General features: G+C 41.7%; 1 protein-coding gene across 1 annotated transcript in view; it reads right to left on the bottom strand.

The window, feature by feature from the left end:
• SVEP1 (sushi, von Willebrand factor type A, EGF and pentraxin domain containing 1) overlaps positions 1-17,548 on the bottom strand; it is a 114,757-nt gene that overhangs the window by 14,592 nt on the left and 82,617 nt on the right. The window contains exons 34-44 of the mRNA XM_054287487.1: positions 17,041-17,125; positions 16,535-16,726; positions 14,479-14,646; positions 11,901-12,573; positions 7,759-10,538; positions 6,550-6,775; positions 5,306-5,461; positions 3,445-3,508; positions 2,597-2,770; positions 1,470-1,643; positions 875-1,048 (exon numbers count right to left, since the gene is read on the bottom strand). Coding sequence (XP_054143462.1) covers positions 875-1,048; positions 1,470-1,643; positions 2,597-2,770; positions 3,445-3,508; positions 5,306-5,461; positions 6,550-6,775; positions 7,759-10,538; positions 11,901-12,573; positions 14,479-14,646; positions 16,535-16,726; positions 17,041-17,125 — 4,866 coding nt within the window. The remainder of the gene's footprint in view (positions 1-874; positions 1,049-1,469; positions 1,644-2,596; positions 2,771-3,444; positions 3,509-5,305; positions 5,462-6,549; positions 6,776-7,758; positions 10,539-11,900; positions 12,574-14,478; positions 14,647-16,534; positions 16,727-17,040; positions 17,126-17,548) is intronic.

Below are 17,548 nucleotides of genomic sequence, written 5' to 3' on the forward strand. Positions count from 1 at the left end.
ATTGGGGTTTAGAATCTCTCTAATTTTATTTATTGCTGGCTGTAAGCTTGCTGGGCTATTTTTGCATGGTCTATTTGTGATCTCATCACCAGTGTGGAAAATATTGGCTCCATAAAGAGCAGAGATTTATGTCAGTGCCTTGATACTAAAATGAATAAGTACTTTGCAATACAAAAATTAAATGTCTAAATTAACAATCCTAAGACTACACTAGGTCTTAAAATTAGTTACAGACACATACAGTAACAAGAAAGGCTATTGTGGGTGTGTGGGTGCAGTGAACATGTACAAAACACACTATTTCACAGAATTGCAGAAGAATTTATACAGCCATTGAGTCCAACCTTCTTCTCCAAACAGGGCCAGCTAGGTTAGAAGTTGCTCTGGAACCTGATCAGAAATTTGTGTTAAATTTGGGTAACTGTGGATTGAGATCTCATGTCCTCTCTGGGTTTCTTCTCCTCTGCTTGACTCTGTTGATGGCAAAAAGTTTCTTCAAAAACTTCACTGGAGCTTTGCTTTATTGCAACTAGTGTCCATTGCATTTCACTCTACCACTGTTGAACTCTGAGAAGAATCTGGCACATTTTCCTTTGCACCCTGTCAACATGTCACTTGTAGATGACAATGAAGTCTCCCTTTCCCTTCTCCTCCAAATGATTCTCTCACCTGCTTCTACTATATATCAAGTGTTTGACTATAACAACAACTCCATTTTATGTCATCTTTCCAACTAGAGGGACCTATGCAGAAGGCAGCTTGTTCTCTTACTGTCACAAAAATACACTCAGAGAAATTAATGCTTTAACTTGTATCAGTAACTGCCCCTATTGTTTCTCTGCAAAAACTTTTCCATTACAAAGCAAACACACACGTTTACAGAGAGGCAAGGGATTACTCCATCTTCCATCTCTTGTGCACTCTGCTGCTGGTTCTCCTTCCAAGCTGTATCCCCTCTCACAGAGATATGTTACTGTACTGCCAACTGTATTGTTTTCATAAATTGCTTTCCCATTCAGCAAGGAAACTGGAATTTTGCATCTGGTCTCTGCAAAGGAAGGGGTCTTATTAATTCAGCTTGATATTTAGTCCTGAACTTCAAACATTTCCTGAATTAATAACACATTATGTTAAAAGTCAATATAGACTTATAAATCATGAAAAACATTGATTCAGTAACCCTGGGAAGGACATGTAGCCAGCCTAGAACAGAAGCTTCTTCTGGTGATGAAGAAAAGCCCCAACAAAATGGGGAAGTGAGGCCACATTTATGACTTCAGACGGGCCAGTAGGGCAGAAAGATGGAAATCATTCTTTCTTGCCACTGATAGGTTCTCCAGAAACCCCATATTACAGAATCATTTTTCAAAAGCAACTCAGTCTCTGGATTATATAATATCCATGCATAAGGGAGGAGCTATTGCTTATCCCATATTGAAATGTTCCAGGACATGAAACCAAACCGTTACCTTCACACAATGGCAAGGGCTTACTCCAGCTCCCATTGGCAAGACATGTGATATTCTGGGGCCCAACAAGATGGTATCCGGAGCTGCACACAAAGGTTACATTACTTCTGTATGTGCTTCCAGTAGAAATGGCCTCTGCTTTTTCAATGGAAGGATGAAGCCCACAAGTAATTTCTAGGAGAGAAGAAAACTTTTGGGTTTTATACACAATGAAGACTGTTCCTTCTATGAGTCACACACCATCTGATAGCTCTGTTCTCATCCTGAATTAACAGAAGGACAGCAGGAAAGAAGCTGTGAACTGCTACATGGAGAAGAGTTATACAATTCCTTTCCCGCCCTTTCTCCTGGGGTTCACACTGCAGACACCTGAAAGTGGCTCTAACTGTATTTGGTGGTGTTATAAGATATGAGGTGTGTTCAAACCAACAGAGGATCCAGAATATTTCTTCTGTGCATGCCTGAGGCCGCATTTTCAGTCCCTTTTGTGCTCCTACAGTGGAAGATGACCTCAAAATGCGCTCCAGAACAATGGTAGTACTTAAGAAGAATCTTGACCTCTGTCCCACACTGTGGAGACAAAGTAAACTCATCAAAGGTGAGAGAGAAGAATGCAAGGCATAGGACCATTACACCAGCAAGAAAAGATGGAAAATTATTTATTGGCAAAGACTATAAATATTTGCATTTTATTTATAAGCCATATGAAATAAGTCATAAATCCTTCTTCCTAAGCTCCTTCAATTAGTTATTTTCTTGATAGAGAGCCAAGACTTGATCCTAGGGAGCACAGCTGTGGCCAAGACATACTCAGTGGCCAAGATATACTTGCTTTGGCATGGCAGGGGTGAACATGTCCAAAGCTCTGCACATCATAATTCAAGGCAAGTCAGATATAGTAGGCCACATTCCTACCCTACTGACTTCAGCATGACCCTCTCTATGTTTATGCCATTTCAATGTGCCAAAACGAGATTGTTTCTGATCAGAGAAGTACTGCCGGCTTTTCCTCTTGCTGCTCCTCTTACAGCCCTTTGCTGGAGGGAAAGACAGGGAGGAAGCCAGACAAAACACTCTCCTCCTGCCCTAGCTTTCCTGGACATCACATTGCTCTGCATGCTACTTACGTATGCATGTTGGGGCAGAAGGGCTCCATTTTCTGTCAACGTGGCAAATCCTTCTGCTTGGCCCCTGTAGCTCAAAGCCAGGGTCACAGCTGTAAAAAACTTCACTGCCAAACAGGAACTCCTCTCCCTGAACCGATCCATTTTCTATCATATCTGGGGGTCCACATGATATTCCTGTAATGTAAGCAATACTTTCCAATCAAACAAAGTGCGTATGGCTTGTTCTGTTCATAGCTCCTCCACAGGTTTTACTCTGAGAAACAGGAAAGAACACAGCAGTTACCTGGTCATTGCCAGGAATTTGTCCCTGAGTAGCAGAGCAGAATCATATTTGGTGCTTCCACTTCATGCTAAAAGTAAAAAATCTATTGCAACTGTGCTGGCAGGAGGCCTCAGGAAACTGTTGCCTCCTTCAGCCAACCGCTGAAGTCCATGTAAACATTTGTGTAGAAACTCCTATTTCAGCACTGCAATCAATGACATCTCAGAGAAGTGAAGTGCCTTTGAGAATGACATCCACAGAGTTACATTGGAGGATGCTAAATATGTGTAACTCCTGGCAACTAATGTGCTCAGAGGTCCTCAGTAACTGCAGAACCCATGACCTCAGGTGTCAGACTGGAAGCTCTCTGCAGAGGAGCAAGGCAGAAAGGTGTAGAGATTTTCTTCACACTGCTACCTGCACACACCAGCAACTCTGCCCTTCCAGGTTGTTACCAGCAGTACTTACCAAAAAATTTAGGTAAATGCAGACAGTATGGGTTATAAAGCAAAATGAGCATTAGTGATTTCTGTTGTGTGATATCACCCTTGACCAACATTAAGCGATAGATTCAGGTAGAACATACTTCTGCACACTGGCACACTGCCACTCCAAAGCTTGTCTTCTTGGCAAGTCCGTTCTGCATCACCCTGTGAAACAAGAGAAAATGTTCAAAGAACAACTTTGCTTTAATAAACTCTTTTCTCCCATCATCTTTAGTATTCAGCAAAGTGAGGAAGCTTTTTCTCCATGTGCCACCCATCCAAAGAGAAAATGAAGTGCTACAGCCCAAGGCTACTCTTAGAGTTTATGGCACAACTTTCTGCAAAATGATGGGTGTCTTTTATAAATCAAAAGTTTGTGGGGCCAGTTAGTTCTCTTGTCCTTATATCTCTGGAGAATCATCTTTTTTTTTTCAGTTTTATCATTCTTGCTCATAGGAATGTGTTGTGATGACAATTTTTCTCCTTTCAGTACTTATAGGAAATTCAACTAGGAATTTTTTCAACAACTATACAAGCTTGAGTTTAATAAACATGATGTGCTGATTTAACCACATCCCGAACACTCATTCTTTATATTTGCTAAAAATTACATTATTTCTTTCTTACATAAAGTTTTATGGACAGCCTAATAGCCCAGGATTTAATTCTCCAGAGACATGGAGGACAATATTTAATTATGTCCCTTGCTGTAATGTACTTTTATTACAAAGCAGACCTATCGATAAAGAGTAGATGTTTGACATGTTGTTGTATGGCATCACACCCAATGGACTTTGCTTCCCAAAGGAAGAAAGCAGGACTCCTACAGTGGGGACACAGTTTGACACTAGGTGGCGAAACTGGACTACAAAGCTTGGAAGAGCTTATTACTGTAAAACAACACTGGTTTACTGCTTCCTAGAATTATTTGAAACAGCAACTCTACCTTTTTGTCTAAATACTAACACCTTCAACTCCAGTGCATATTTGCACTATTTGACAACATAATGAAAACTAAAGTCTTTGTTACCTAAGCATTCTCCAAACTCTAATTTTAACTTGACTGAGTGAATTAACTTCTGACTGGGTGATTTTACATGCATGAAGTTCTTAATTAGTTACTGGTGTTACAACAGTACAAAGGAAGTGCAATCCTGCACTCTGCTTGACCCACACAAAACCGGCATTAAGAGCCAGCCTCTGTCCTGGAGACATCTCACCACCTTATGTCTCACTCATCACCTGGGAACAGTGGAGATCATGCTGTGCCTCAGCAACCTACTGTCATTTCTGAATTCACTGCAGCTTTTGAAACCACCACTGAGCCAGCTCTGAACTTGCTAGCCTGAATCCTGATACTGGGAAAGCAATGCTGTTTCAGAGCTCAGGTGGGGATAAAAGCTGTAATGAAAACAATGGACAGGAAAGAAGTTTGATTCCTCCTCCATCAGGGAATAAAGCTGTCATTGAACAAAATGGAATATCTTTGATCTATCACTTTAATACCATCTGGCAATGTCATAGAACTGAGGGCAGTGGAGTTTATGAGGAACTTTAAGTCTGGAAGGCACAACTCTTGGCACACAGACAATGATTGGGACACTACAAATCAGAAAAAAAAACCTAGTCTAACTCTGGCTAAGGAAGTACATGAGAAATTAACTCTTCTGCAACTTATGATCACAAGCATATGTAATGTTGCATTTGCAGAGGACTTCATTTAAGAAAACTCAAATACTGCAAGATACCTGCTGGACATATACCTCTGAACAGGATATTTGCTTCAACTATACCCTTAAAACCATTCAAAGACTGTCCCAAACAGCATGAACTGTCTACAGACAATAAAAAAACCAGCAGACACCCAGCTTCCATAGTGTCCAAATGAATGAGGCAGTCCATAGCAATCACTCAGGAACAGAAAATGAGAACTTAGAGTGTTGGTGATTTGAGCTTGCTTACTTGTAATTCATAGCCAGAGTCACATTTATAAAGAGACATGTCTTTGAAATTGTATTTAGTGCCAACCACAAATCCATGCTCTGGAGACTCTGGAGTTCCACAAGACACAGGACTGCAGATGTCATCAGAAAATGGTGGCACCCAAACACCATTTTCCTGAAAAATAAATACAATTAGAAATGTAACAGCACCGCTTTATATGTGCTATCATATCTAATTGAAAAAGAAAAATCTTGGTAGGAGCATCCAGTTGCTGTGGGTGTACAGACATAATATTATCTGTTCAATCCTTTATAAAACTTGGTAATTTAAGTAACATTTTCAAGATGTTAACATAGACTAGTGTTATCTTTGGCAGGAACACTTAGCTTGAGATTTAAAAGGCAGATGGAACAAAAAAAAGGGGAAAAAAAGCTTGGAAAAGCAAGTTCAATGGGGCAAGGTCACCTAACCACTCAGGGAACAACACATCAGAAGAATGAAAACTTACATCTGCCTGATTTCATGTTTTGTATTTCTCTCCTGGTTGAATGTCTAACACCATGACTAAGTGCTTCAGCAGCCTTCTCTGACTTACTAAGGGAAGTCTGATACCTGAAGAAACACTTGTCAAAGACAACTACTCCTACAGATATTTGAAACAGCAAAATGAGGGGAAAACATTTAATAAGAAAGACTTACTCTTCAAACCCACACATGGTCAGCTTTTCTCATACAAGCGTACCTAGTGACTTTAAAAGTCTATTTACAAACTCAAGATGAGGCTGTCCACAGCTAATGTGACAGGAGGTTACCAGTGGAACTGATTAAGATGTTTGTTCTTTAACAGAGGATTCAAGTTTCTACAGATGTACAGTGGATGTCAACTGCCTGTTATTCTAGAGATAAAGCTCTGCCTGCAATCCTCAAAATATATTAGAAATCTTGGACATAATTTTTTTTAAATCTCAGACATAGTGATTTAATGCTTGGCATGTGATAAAATGATTGCTTCTCTAAAACGAATGCTTTTCTAAAAGACAGCCTTTTGATGGAAGGAGAAATAAAATATTTTTAGTTCTGAAAGTCCATACATAGAAAACAATTGTTCTTATTGGGAAACAACTAAACATAAAATATTTTGCAGAATATGCTTTGAAATTTTTAGTTGTGCCCAGTTAAGGGCCAAAAGGTAAGGAAGATATGAGAAGCACTCCTGAATTCAAGAAGGCCAGCAGAATAAAACAGTGCTAATAAAACTATACCTTGCATGTAGATGTGCTTGCTCCCACCAGAGTGTAGCCTTCTACACATGACAAAGTGATGCTTGAGTTCACAGTGAAGTTGTTCCCAAGAACGATTACATTAGTGATATTTCCTGGAAGTGGACACTTTCTGGGGCAACAGGAAATACTTTGAGGGGACCATTGTCCATCTTCCTGGCAAGTGCATATATCCACTTCTGTCGCCATTGCGTAGCCTTCCAGACATCTGCAACACAGCATGAAGACCTGACCAGAGAGACACAGCTAGGAATAACCCATAAATTAAAAAGTCAGGACAGTAACTTTTCAGCATTAGTTGTTAATAATATGTCTTGAGATTTTTCTATTACTTCAAGGTAAGCCTGTGAGAAGTATGTCTCAACTGAATTAATTCTGTTGCAAGAGCTGGAGACTTCAGACTTCATTTCCAGCTGTTTCATGCTGCTGCAGCATCACAATGGAAAATGAGTTGTGGCTTCAGTACTCAGAGGGTACTGGAAGTTTTAGGGCAATTTCTACACTGCCCATCTCTTTGCTAGGAGGGCCTCTGGTGAGGTAAAGAGAGTGCGTGAGCACCAAGCAATTCTAAAGATGATCTCACCTTCTTCCAAGAACAAACTAAGACTTAGCCTTGCTTAGACACCCAAGGCTGACTCAATGGTGCTTTACCAAGAACAACTCAACTGGCTTGCACTAGTGGGTTTAGTAGTGGGCAGCAAAAGTACTCCAGGAAATTAACAAAAACCCCTCAGTTTCTCATATCTGTCAAAGGAGTAACTTACTCCAGTGCTCCAGACAGCACAGTGCTGCAGTGCAGATAATGGGAGAAGGGGGATATCAAGTCTTTTGTATTACAAGAGGCACCTGAAGCAGGAAACCATAAATACAATGCCAAGAGGAGAGAAGCTGCACACCCTGCTGACTGTTGTTGTCACCTGATAAAAACCCCTATATGTTGAAAACGGTGCTTCAGTGGAGAAGAATAAGAAAGCAAATGGAAATGGGAAATTAAAGTCAGTGGAAGAATCAGCCCAACAGGCTGAAATGCCTTTCTGGAGTTTTCCAAACAGTATTTTATAAAGTACATGGCAATGTGGGCTTTGTCAATCTGAGTATGTAGAAAGTTGCACTAACTGAAGGTACGTGAACCTTCCATCTTCTTTCCTTCAGAGACTTTTAAAGAAAACAGAATAGCAGTGTTATCCTTACCTGTACTGGACCTTACTTCCATAGGTATAAACGTTCCCAAGAACCTCTGCATTTGGGATAGATGGTGGTGGGCCACAGCTTAAGAGCTCACAGCTTGGGTATGGCTTCTTCCACACACCTGTCTCCACACAAGTCAGTTCCGGACCCCCCTTCATGACAAAACCTGTCAAGCAGGTATAGATGATTGTGTTCTCATCTTCAGAGCTGCTCCCATTGATAAATGTGTTGGGGATGATGGGTGGAGCACCACAGGAAATCTGTCCGCAGCGAGGAAACCCAGAACTCCATTTGCCAGCTGCCTCACAGGTGACTTCAGGAGGTCCCAGCAGTTTGAAGCCCTCCAGGCATTGAAACTGCACACTTATCCCACAGCTGAAATCTGTACCAAGAACAATCCCATTTCGAATCTGTGGTGTAGGACACACACAAGGTAGGCAAGACGGAAGGCTCCCACTCCAGGACCCATTGGACAGGCATTGCCGTAAGGGATTGCCATGCAGCTCATAACCAGGGAAGCATATGTAGTGGACAAACTCCCCAAAAGTGAAGGCTGAGCCGTTCAGAAAGCCATGGGAGATGTCTTCAGGGGGTCCACAAATGACTGGCTCACAGTGTGGTGCTTCTGAGTCCCAGGTACCGTCACGCTGACAGGTAAGCGTCGATGCTCCTTGCAGGCTATAACCATCATTGCAGCGATAGTGCACTTCTTTATTAAAGCTGAAATCTGAGCCAGTAGTTCTCCCATTGAGAAGAGGCAGCGGCACAGGGCAGATCACAGCTTTGCAAACCGGAGTGATTCCACTCCAGCTTCCATTTTCAAGGCAGACTCTACTCCTGTCCCCATCTAACAGGAAACCTTCGTTGCACCTATACTCTGTATGTCTCTGGTATGTGTAGTCCTCTCCAGTTACCTGACCATTCTCCAGAACTGATGGTGGGCCGCAGGAAACAGGAATGCAGATTGGTTCACTGCCATCCCATTTCTGGCTCTCTTGGCATCTCCTCTCTGCGGGGCCATTTAACTGGTAACCAGGATCACATTCATAGTAGACAACACTCCCATATGTGTAGTTTTCCCCTCTTACCTTCCCGTTCAAAGGATGGGTAGGTGAATTGCACATTAATGCTTTGCAGTAAGGAGCGGTGTGACTCCATTGTCGACTTGGCAAACACAGCCGTGTGTCAGAGCCAATCAGTGTGAATCCTGGCCTGCAGGTGTACCTCACTGCACTGCCGAGCCTGTTCTCCGTGACGTGCAAAAAACCATTCTCTGGAGGGGATGGCAAGGTGCACTCTATTGAAACACAGGCAGGGGCAGTGCCGTTCCAAGCCCCATCTTCTTGGCAAGCTAGAACAGGGTTTCCCAGCAGCTCGTAGCCAGAGTAACATGTGTATAAAATGATAGTTCCAAATAAGAAAGTGGTGAGCTGCATTGCACTGTCTTCCTTCAAGGAACTTTTGAAGTCCTTCATGTTGTCAGCCAGCAACACATGAGAAAGGGAGGGGTTCTCTGTAACACTCTCCTGGTCAGGACGCCTTTCCCCGTGTCTCAGCTGCACGTACTCTCCGAAGTCAATGTGAGGAGGCAGGCCACAGTCTGTCGGAAGGCAGGTTGGTGTAGAGCTAGACCACCCAGATTCTTCACAGGTCTGCATGGCAAGGCCTGACAGCTGGAAGCCTGGCACACAGCTGTAAATGACCATGGCCCCATAGCTATAATCTGCACCCTCCACAAAGCCATTCTCAATGGGTTGAGGGGGCTGGCAATTTATGGCCTTGCAAGAGGGAACCTCTGTACTCCACTCTCCTGTTTCTAGGCATCGCAGTGTTTCCTCCCCTTGGAGCTGGAAACCTCTGTCACAGAAATACCTAACTGTCTGTCCATAATGGAAATTTGTGAATGAGTATTTGCCATTGAGAATCTTCTTAGGCCTTGGGCATTGAATAGGTTTGCAAACTGGCTTTCCCCCAAGCCACTGTCCATCTTCTCCACAGAGGACGGTTGTGTTCCCTAGAAGTTCAAAACCTGGTTTACATGTGTAGAGGGCTGTGCTAAGGAAGGTGAGGCCCTGCACATCAACTATGCCATTCTGAATTTCTTCTGGTTGAGGACACTCCACGGGAATACATTCTGGCAAAGGCAAGCTCCATGAGCCATCAGCCTGGCACCTGATGGTGGACTCACCCTTCAGCAAAAACCCATCCACACAGATGTATTTCACAGTGCTTCCAAAATGAAGGGATGAAGTCAAGGGGTCCCCAAAGGGGATATAGGGAGGTGCAGAACACTGTACAACTTTGCAGAAGGGAAAGGAATCATTCCACTGCTGGGAGGGCAAGCATTTCAGTACAGAGGAGCCATGCAAAACATAACCCTCCTTGCAGGAGAACTGTACAACACCGACTTGGTAAGACACTTCTCTCAAGACCAGCTGATTTTCTGCCAGGGGTGGTTCTGGACATTTTGTTGGCACACATTTGGGACTTTGCTTTTTGCTCCATTTCCCAGACTTTTGACACGTCCATGAAACATCTCCAATCAGCTCATAGCCTTCATCACAGAAGAACTCAACTTTGGAGCCCATTTCAAAAGTTTCTCCCTTGGAGTAGCCATGCTGGATGGATGGTGGTTTTCCACAGCTGAGAGGAACACAGTAAGGGGGCGATTCACTGTACCACTGCCGGTTTGCTTGGCAGATAAACACTGGGCTCCCAACCATCTGGTAACCAGAGTCACACTGATAATTTGCCTGATTTTCAAAGAAGTGCCCAGTGGTGTCCTGGAAAACAGTTAAGAGAGAGACATGTCTGAAATGCAGAGGCATGATTTGGCAACAGGAGACTGATTTAATTTCTTGTGTTCTCCTGGTCTAGCTTCTAGCTGAATCCCTGACAGCAGTAAAGGCTGTCTCAGAAGGAATGAAGGCAAGTAACTGGCACAAAATATCTTGCCTCAAATAATGCACTCTTCTTTTCAGGAAATCTGAGGCCAAAATAAAACAGAAAATTCAAACCTTAAAAGGTGAAAGCTAGAAAAGAATTCCTCTGCTTTCTCCCCTCCTGAGCCATGAGACCAAAATAGGTGGGGAAAGGAAGATGGGAAAAAAATGGATCAGGGGAAGCTGCCATCAAATGGCCTATTATTGTCGTGATTCTTTAGCTTCTGTGTGTATCTGAGCTTGGAGCCCTCAAATCTACTGCAACTAGGAGACATTTATAAATGCCACATATGCAGCTGCATGGCCTTGAGCAGGCAGCTGAGAAGCAACTAAAAGTTGCAGTCTGGGCTTTGATTGAGGTAATAAAAATTTTCTCTAACTGTAAGGAATAGATGAGGGAGCGATCCTACCTAAGGAAGACAAAACAGAGTGATATGCATTAATTAGAAAATGCATCTGTCTGGCAGTCTGAACAGGAACTGCTGGAAACTCATGTGGGAACTGGAATGTCAACCTCCACCCTCCAAATTTAGCAAATGCAGATTCTCTGGTATTTGGTATCCCTGGTATCTGGTATCCTGTTATCTTAAATCCCTGAATTTAAGGAATGAAGAGGGATGCTCAGAAGAAAAATGTTTCAAAAATTCAATGTTAAATCTATATAAGAGTGGTTTTGATCTTCCTTACCACAATATTGCCCTTGTGCGCCAAATGTGCAACATTGTTGCAATTTAATTTGATAAGGAAAGGGAAGTTCTGACTTCAGTAAAGAAACGTGCTTGCATCAAAAGAAGAAAAAATATCTCAAGGTGATTTATCTATTGCATATCAGATTTTTTTATCGCAATGAAAAAAGCAAGGTTTGTGAACTGGCATCAGTTCTTCATATCTAAGAAGGCACTTGAAAGCTACCCAAGAACCAAACAAATGAAGCCTAAGACATTAAGGAAATCAGTTGAATATGTCTCCTAACTGATAAACCACTTTATGACAGGAAATCCCATGGAAATAGTCATGCTTTTCAGATATGATTTTGATGGAAATCCACCTGCTTTTCCCCTTCTTTATCCTATCCAATCATGTATCCATTCCTCAGTTTTAACAAAAGAGCAAAACAGAAGGAAGAAAACTCCAACAGCAACAGTTGTGAAGATATATTCAGTTTCCCATGGTATCAGGCAGATGAGAAATCACATTCTGTACCTTAATAAAGCCATTCTCAAGCTGCGGTGGCTCTCCACAGGACACTGGGTGGCATGTGGGCAAACTGCCACTCCAGTTGCCGGTGGCCTCACAGGTCCGCTTCTTCTCTCCCTTGATGTAGAACCCCTTGTTGCAGCTGTAAGCCACCACTGCTCCGAAGCTGTAGTTGGACCCGCTGGCGTAGCCATTGCTAATGTGGGGAGGCTCTCCACAGCGGATGGGGATGCACTGGATGCTCAGAGGAGAAGGATTCCACTGGCCCCCTCGCAGGCATTCGATCTTGGCTGAAGTGTTCAGAACGAAGCCTTCCATGCACTTGAAGCTCACAACAGAGCCAGCTGCAAACTTGGCTTTACTAATGGACTCCAGGATGCTGTATGAGACAGTGGATGGCTTTTCACAGAAATCAGCTATGCAGTGGGGCATGTCCCTGCCCTCTGGAGGCACCCATGTCCCTTCTGCATTGCAAAGCAGCTGAGAGTTATCAGCCAGGCTGTAACCATCCAAACAGAAGTAATAAGCTATATCACCAAAGAGGCGGTGGCCACTCTCTGGTGATGCATTTTCCACATGGGGTGGTTCATCACAGGATACTGCCAGGCACTGCTGGTGGCTCACACTCCACTTGCCACTGGCTAAGCACTCTATGGTTTCAGGGCCAACTAATGTGTAACTGTGGATAAGGAAACCACATAGGAAGTCAAAAATACAAGCACTGTCAAACTCCACCTAAGGTTTCCTGAAGCCCTTGCAGTAGCCCTTGTTGCTAGAACCCCAGAACAATAGGATCTTGTAAATTAGCTATGATCAACTTCAAAAGGAAAATCCTAAAGCCTACATGTCCATGGGTGAAGTATCACAAAGGGGGACATCCTAGCACACCTTGTGCATCTTACCTCTCTCTCATCTGTCTGAGAGAGAGGTAAGACGTCCAATGACCATTTCTGAGCTTCCATTTTGGCCTCAAAGTACTACAATAAACCTAGTATTGTGCTGTAATGGTCCATGCAATCCTCAAGGAAATGATCTCACTCAGAAACTGTTTCTGTTTACCAAAATTGATTGGAAAAGAAAGAGATGAAAAGCCTAGAAAGGCCTTTTGGGTTTTTGTATTAGCCCTTTCAATCTATTTTCACACTTGCAAGCAAAGTGAAACCTCTTAGTGAGTTACCCAGAGATGCTCTTACCAATAACACATATAGCAATTTTAAAATAACTTCTTCCTAAAAACTCACTGTTAAAAATATTAGAAAGTCAATAAAAAAATTAATGCTGACTGGAAAAAACTCAATGAAATTATTTATAATAAAATTCTACCACATTAATACTGTTAGTGTACTTGTAGCTCTCCAGTCTGTCTCTGGGATGCAGGGACAGGCATGAATCCATGCAGCTCATCATCCCATTTAAACCTCTGCTGCTTAAATATGCAACAGGCAGTAGTGTACTCACAGTACCTGTGACTGTTTTATCAATTTTTTTCTCTGTGGTGTGCTCTCACAAAAAGCAAAGAAACAATAAGTACTGCAAAGTACTGCAGGCTGTTCAGATCTTGAAGCAACATCTGTAAAACTGTTTTGTCTTGTTTGCAGAATTTGTTTTCAAGGCCTCATGACTGGACCCCAGAAAAAGAGCCTTTTATGTGCCAATGTTTAAAATAATCCACTGTCACAGGCAAACAGCTGTGACAGTCTTTAAATGCTGCTATCCTACCCCATTTAAAATGCTTGCCCAAGAAAGAGAAGCAGCTTTTAAAATCACTATACAGTCTAGAAAACATAATAAGGACGCTTTGTGTCCATTATGTTTCAATTAACATTGCCAATTTATAAGAAAAAGGCTGGCTTGTCATGTACCATTTTACACCGAGAAAAAGCAGAAAATTCTTCAGTCACTTTGGACCTAAACTGGCAAAAGCTCTGCTTACCTGCTCTGCCTTTTAGACAGAACAGTTTCAAGAAATTTTATGGAACTGCTTATAGGCTGTAAAGATTACTGTGTGCAAAGGCTCTTGCAGGATCAGAGTCCAGCATTATACTTTCATGCTTGATGTCATCAAAACTGAGCCTCCTCTTTCATGAAAATTTCTCTACATAGAGTAGATAAAAATAAATTTAAAACAATACACCTCAATAAACAAAGAGTCTTAATTTTAAGGAAATAGAATTTGGAACACCACAGCAGACAGTTGTTAAACTGCATCAAAAGCATTCTTACATCCTGATGAGACATAAAGAATTTGCTATGATCAGAGCCTTGAATTTAACACAGAAGTACTGGTTCTCTAGTAACTCCAAGCAAGAGGGTTTCCGATTGAATTGTGCTACCATTCCCCCTGATTCCTCTCTATTCTTCTCTTCCTGAGTGTATAGAGTTCCCCTGAAACTACTTTAAGAAATCTCTGTCTCATACTAACCTGACCACCCACAAAAAAAAATCTCCATTGCATTTAACTTCCAAAAAGTTAAGAAGTAGCAAACATGAATTAGTGTGCAGTTAGAAAGGACTTGTCAAACAGTGCACCAGTTTTACTCAACCTGATCCAGTAGTGCTGATCCAGTAGTGCTGATCTACATACCCTTCCTTACAGGTGTAAGAGACTGTGTTTCCAAAAGTAAAGTTATCTCCTTTGATGACTGCATCTTTGATGGCAGGAGGGGGACCACAAGACACGATGTTGCAAGCTGGTGGTGTGCTGTTCCAGCTCCCTGAAGATGCACAGACAAGTACAGAAGGTCCCTGAAGGCTGAGACACAAAGACCATTATTAAGGCATCATTTCATTCTGGGTGAGGGATGGAGAGTGAAAGAGCTGCTTTGCTTTCTGGCTCCAGTGAAACTAAGGAGTCTTTCTCACTGACTTTAGTAGAGGCCAGAATCTCACGCTTTGCTCATGGAAAAACACCCCAATGCTATTAAAAAAGGCTGGTCTTCACATCACTTTGAAGAGCAAGCTGGTGGATTTCGTGTGAAGACTCAAGGCTCTCAAGGCAGACACACACAATTTCTGCTGCAGCTTTGCCCCTCTTTGAACACAAAAGAAATACTTGTTTAACCTTAAAAATTTACTTGTATGCCATCAACAACATGCCAGTCTTGAGACTTGCAACTATGCCTCTGCCTGAGACCTGATTCACTCAACGACTTAAAACACTATCTTCAGCCAGGACACTGAAGGAAAAGCTCCAGTTCAAGTCTGTTCACAAAAAGGCATTCAGTTCCTTCAGGAGGTAAAGGATATTGCTTGAGTGAATGGCCACACACATTTGAAGTCAATGATATTTTTTGGTTTCATTATCTGAGGAAACTGGATTGGTTCAGATGGTGTGACTCGGATGTCTGAACAGAGTGTGAAACATTTCTCTGAGATGACTCTTGTCTCCAGCTGCTATATCAGCTGTCTATGGGTTCCCTGTAGGGTCCACATCATATCTGAGAGCCCTACATGGGAGTGTCTGATCCCCTACAATTTGGTGTCAAATGGTATTAGATCCCCATGTTTAGCTGAAATAAGTTAATGGAACAGAACAGTGACTTGTAATGCTTTTACAAATTTGGTACAGGCCCTTGTGAGGGAAGTAGGGCTTTGCCTACCCGTGGCAATATGTTTAAGACTAAAAACACCTAAAAGATGCTTGAAAGAAGAGATTGGGTCCAGAAATAAAGCATAAGATAGACACTGTTTGAGAGGGCTTCCTCTGGAGTGGTAACCAAAGGAGAGAGGACCTCTCTCACCTATGGTAGACAGGTAAAGACAAAGAATCAAAATTGATGTGGTATTTGCTGCCTGTATGTCCAAAGTCCACAGTCAAAAAACTCATTGCACTGCCTGGTTTAGTGGGGTACACATAAACCCACAATGCAAATCTATGACTTAACACTACACTTAACTGCAGCTGAGTTATCCATTTGTACTAACAAAATTAAAATATTCAACAAATGAACACACTTCATCTACCTGCCTGCATCTGGACAAGGAAATGATTGCAGCAGGAAAATGTCATCCCTAAACAGGTCCATATGGGACCACTTACGTCAGAGCATATCTGCTAGAAGTACAAGCAGATATGAGGGGAAGCAGAAACCTGCATGTACAGTCACATCCTTGGATATAGCATTAATGTGTTAATTTTTAATTGCAGCATGTTAAAAATATGTTTGCAGTATAATTGCTTACAAATGTAAAACAGAACAAATACTTAGAATAAGTTACTAGTACAAATTGTTAAAGGAGTAAATTATTAACTTCCAGAAAGTTCCTTCACAAAAGGTGCTGAAAAGTAACAGCAAAAGTAATATGAACTACAGTTGTAGAGGTATAATGATCTTTAAAGGCAAATGAGAACTTTCAGAAATAATAAAAACTATTTTTCTGAATATTCAAAATATTTTTGTAAGTTTAAAGGTAAAATGAAAAGCATAACATATGTATATAGCAAATCCTGAGTGACTTTTCTGAACTGCTCCAGTTCAGGATAAAATACAAAAAGTACCCTCAAGGTAAAGAAGTCTTTTCCAATTCTGTTTTAGTATTTTATTACTCTGAGCAATGATCCCAGCTTTTTTCTTTCAGATATAAGTCAGACCTAACAAGTATGCCACCTGCATTTGGCTCAGGCACATTCGTGCATTTACCTGTATCCATTGTCACAGGTGTATGATACAGAGGAAAGATAGGCTGTGCCACTGAGCGTGTACTTTCCATTGCTGATATCCTGTGGGCTAGGGCACGTCACCATTTCACAGGAGGGGGGAGCATGACTCCAAATGCCACTAGCAAGGCATAGAATTTCCTTCTCACCCACCAAGTTGTATCCATCATTGCATCTGCATTAGAAGAAAAGAAGTGCTATCAAACACAGGGCCTTTTGTGCACAACATAATCAGCCATCCCTTTTTTCTCATCATCCACACCTGCATAAACCATCTTTCTTTTCAGGAAATAGAGAAGTGGTACTGGAGTAAACATTCAGCTCTGCTAATGAACAGCCACTCTATAACCAAATGTCTTTCCATTATTTTAATCCCATCTTGCTCCTCTCCTTCATTTCAACCAATCTCTCAATTCAGCCATACTCTTATTTGCTGCCAGATTGTCAATCAGTTATTAATACAGCACTTCAAACATACTGAATTCCTACCTGTACACCACCTTATTATGGTATGTAAAATTTGAGCCAAAAATGGCACTGTTCTCTGGAATAACTGGATCACCACAGGATATAGCTTTAAAAAGACAGGAATACAAGAGAGGTTGATATAACACAAACAAAAATTAACAAGATTAGGATTTGCTTTGTTTTCTCTGAAAAGATTTGAAGAAATATAAAGCCCTAGGTAACAATGAGTTCTTGACTAATCTGTAAGTGACATTTAGGACTCTTCATCTGAATTCACCTTACTGAGAAACTGAACTAATTGGAAGTAGGCAGTTATAACCACACTACAAACCACATGCTTGGTTATCAAGAGGAGTCCATATCTACCTCTCTCTATGGACAAAGTTATTGTTTTTTTGCTCAGACATTCTTTGTCAACTCTTCACTTTACCTGTTGCTTCATCTCATTTGTTCTGGTTTTCTAAAGAAACAATTTCTGCTATTATACCATGACTATGTACATGCATCAGCCTGTCCTTTCAGGTTGCTT

This window comes from Melozone crissalis, unplaced genomic scaffold (genome assembly GCF_028551555.1).
Source record: "Melozone crissalis strain CALT ecotype California unplaced genomic scaffold, PUWL_Pcris_2 ptg000005l_1, whole genome shotgun sequence".
NCBI classification, from domain to species: domain Eukaryota; kingdom Metazoa; phylum Chordata; class Aves; order Passeriformes; family Passerellidae; genus Melozone; species Melozone crissalis.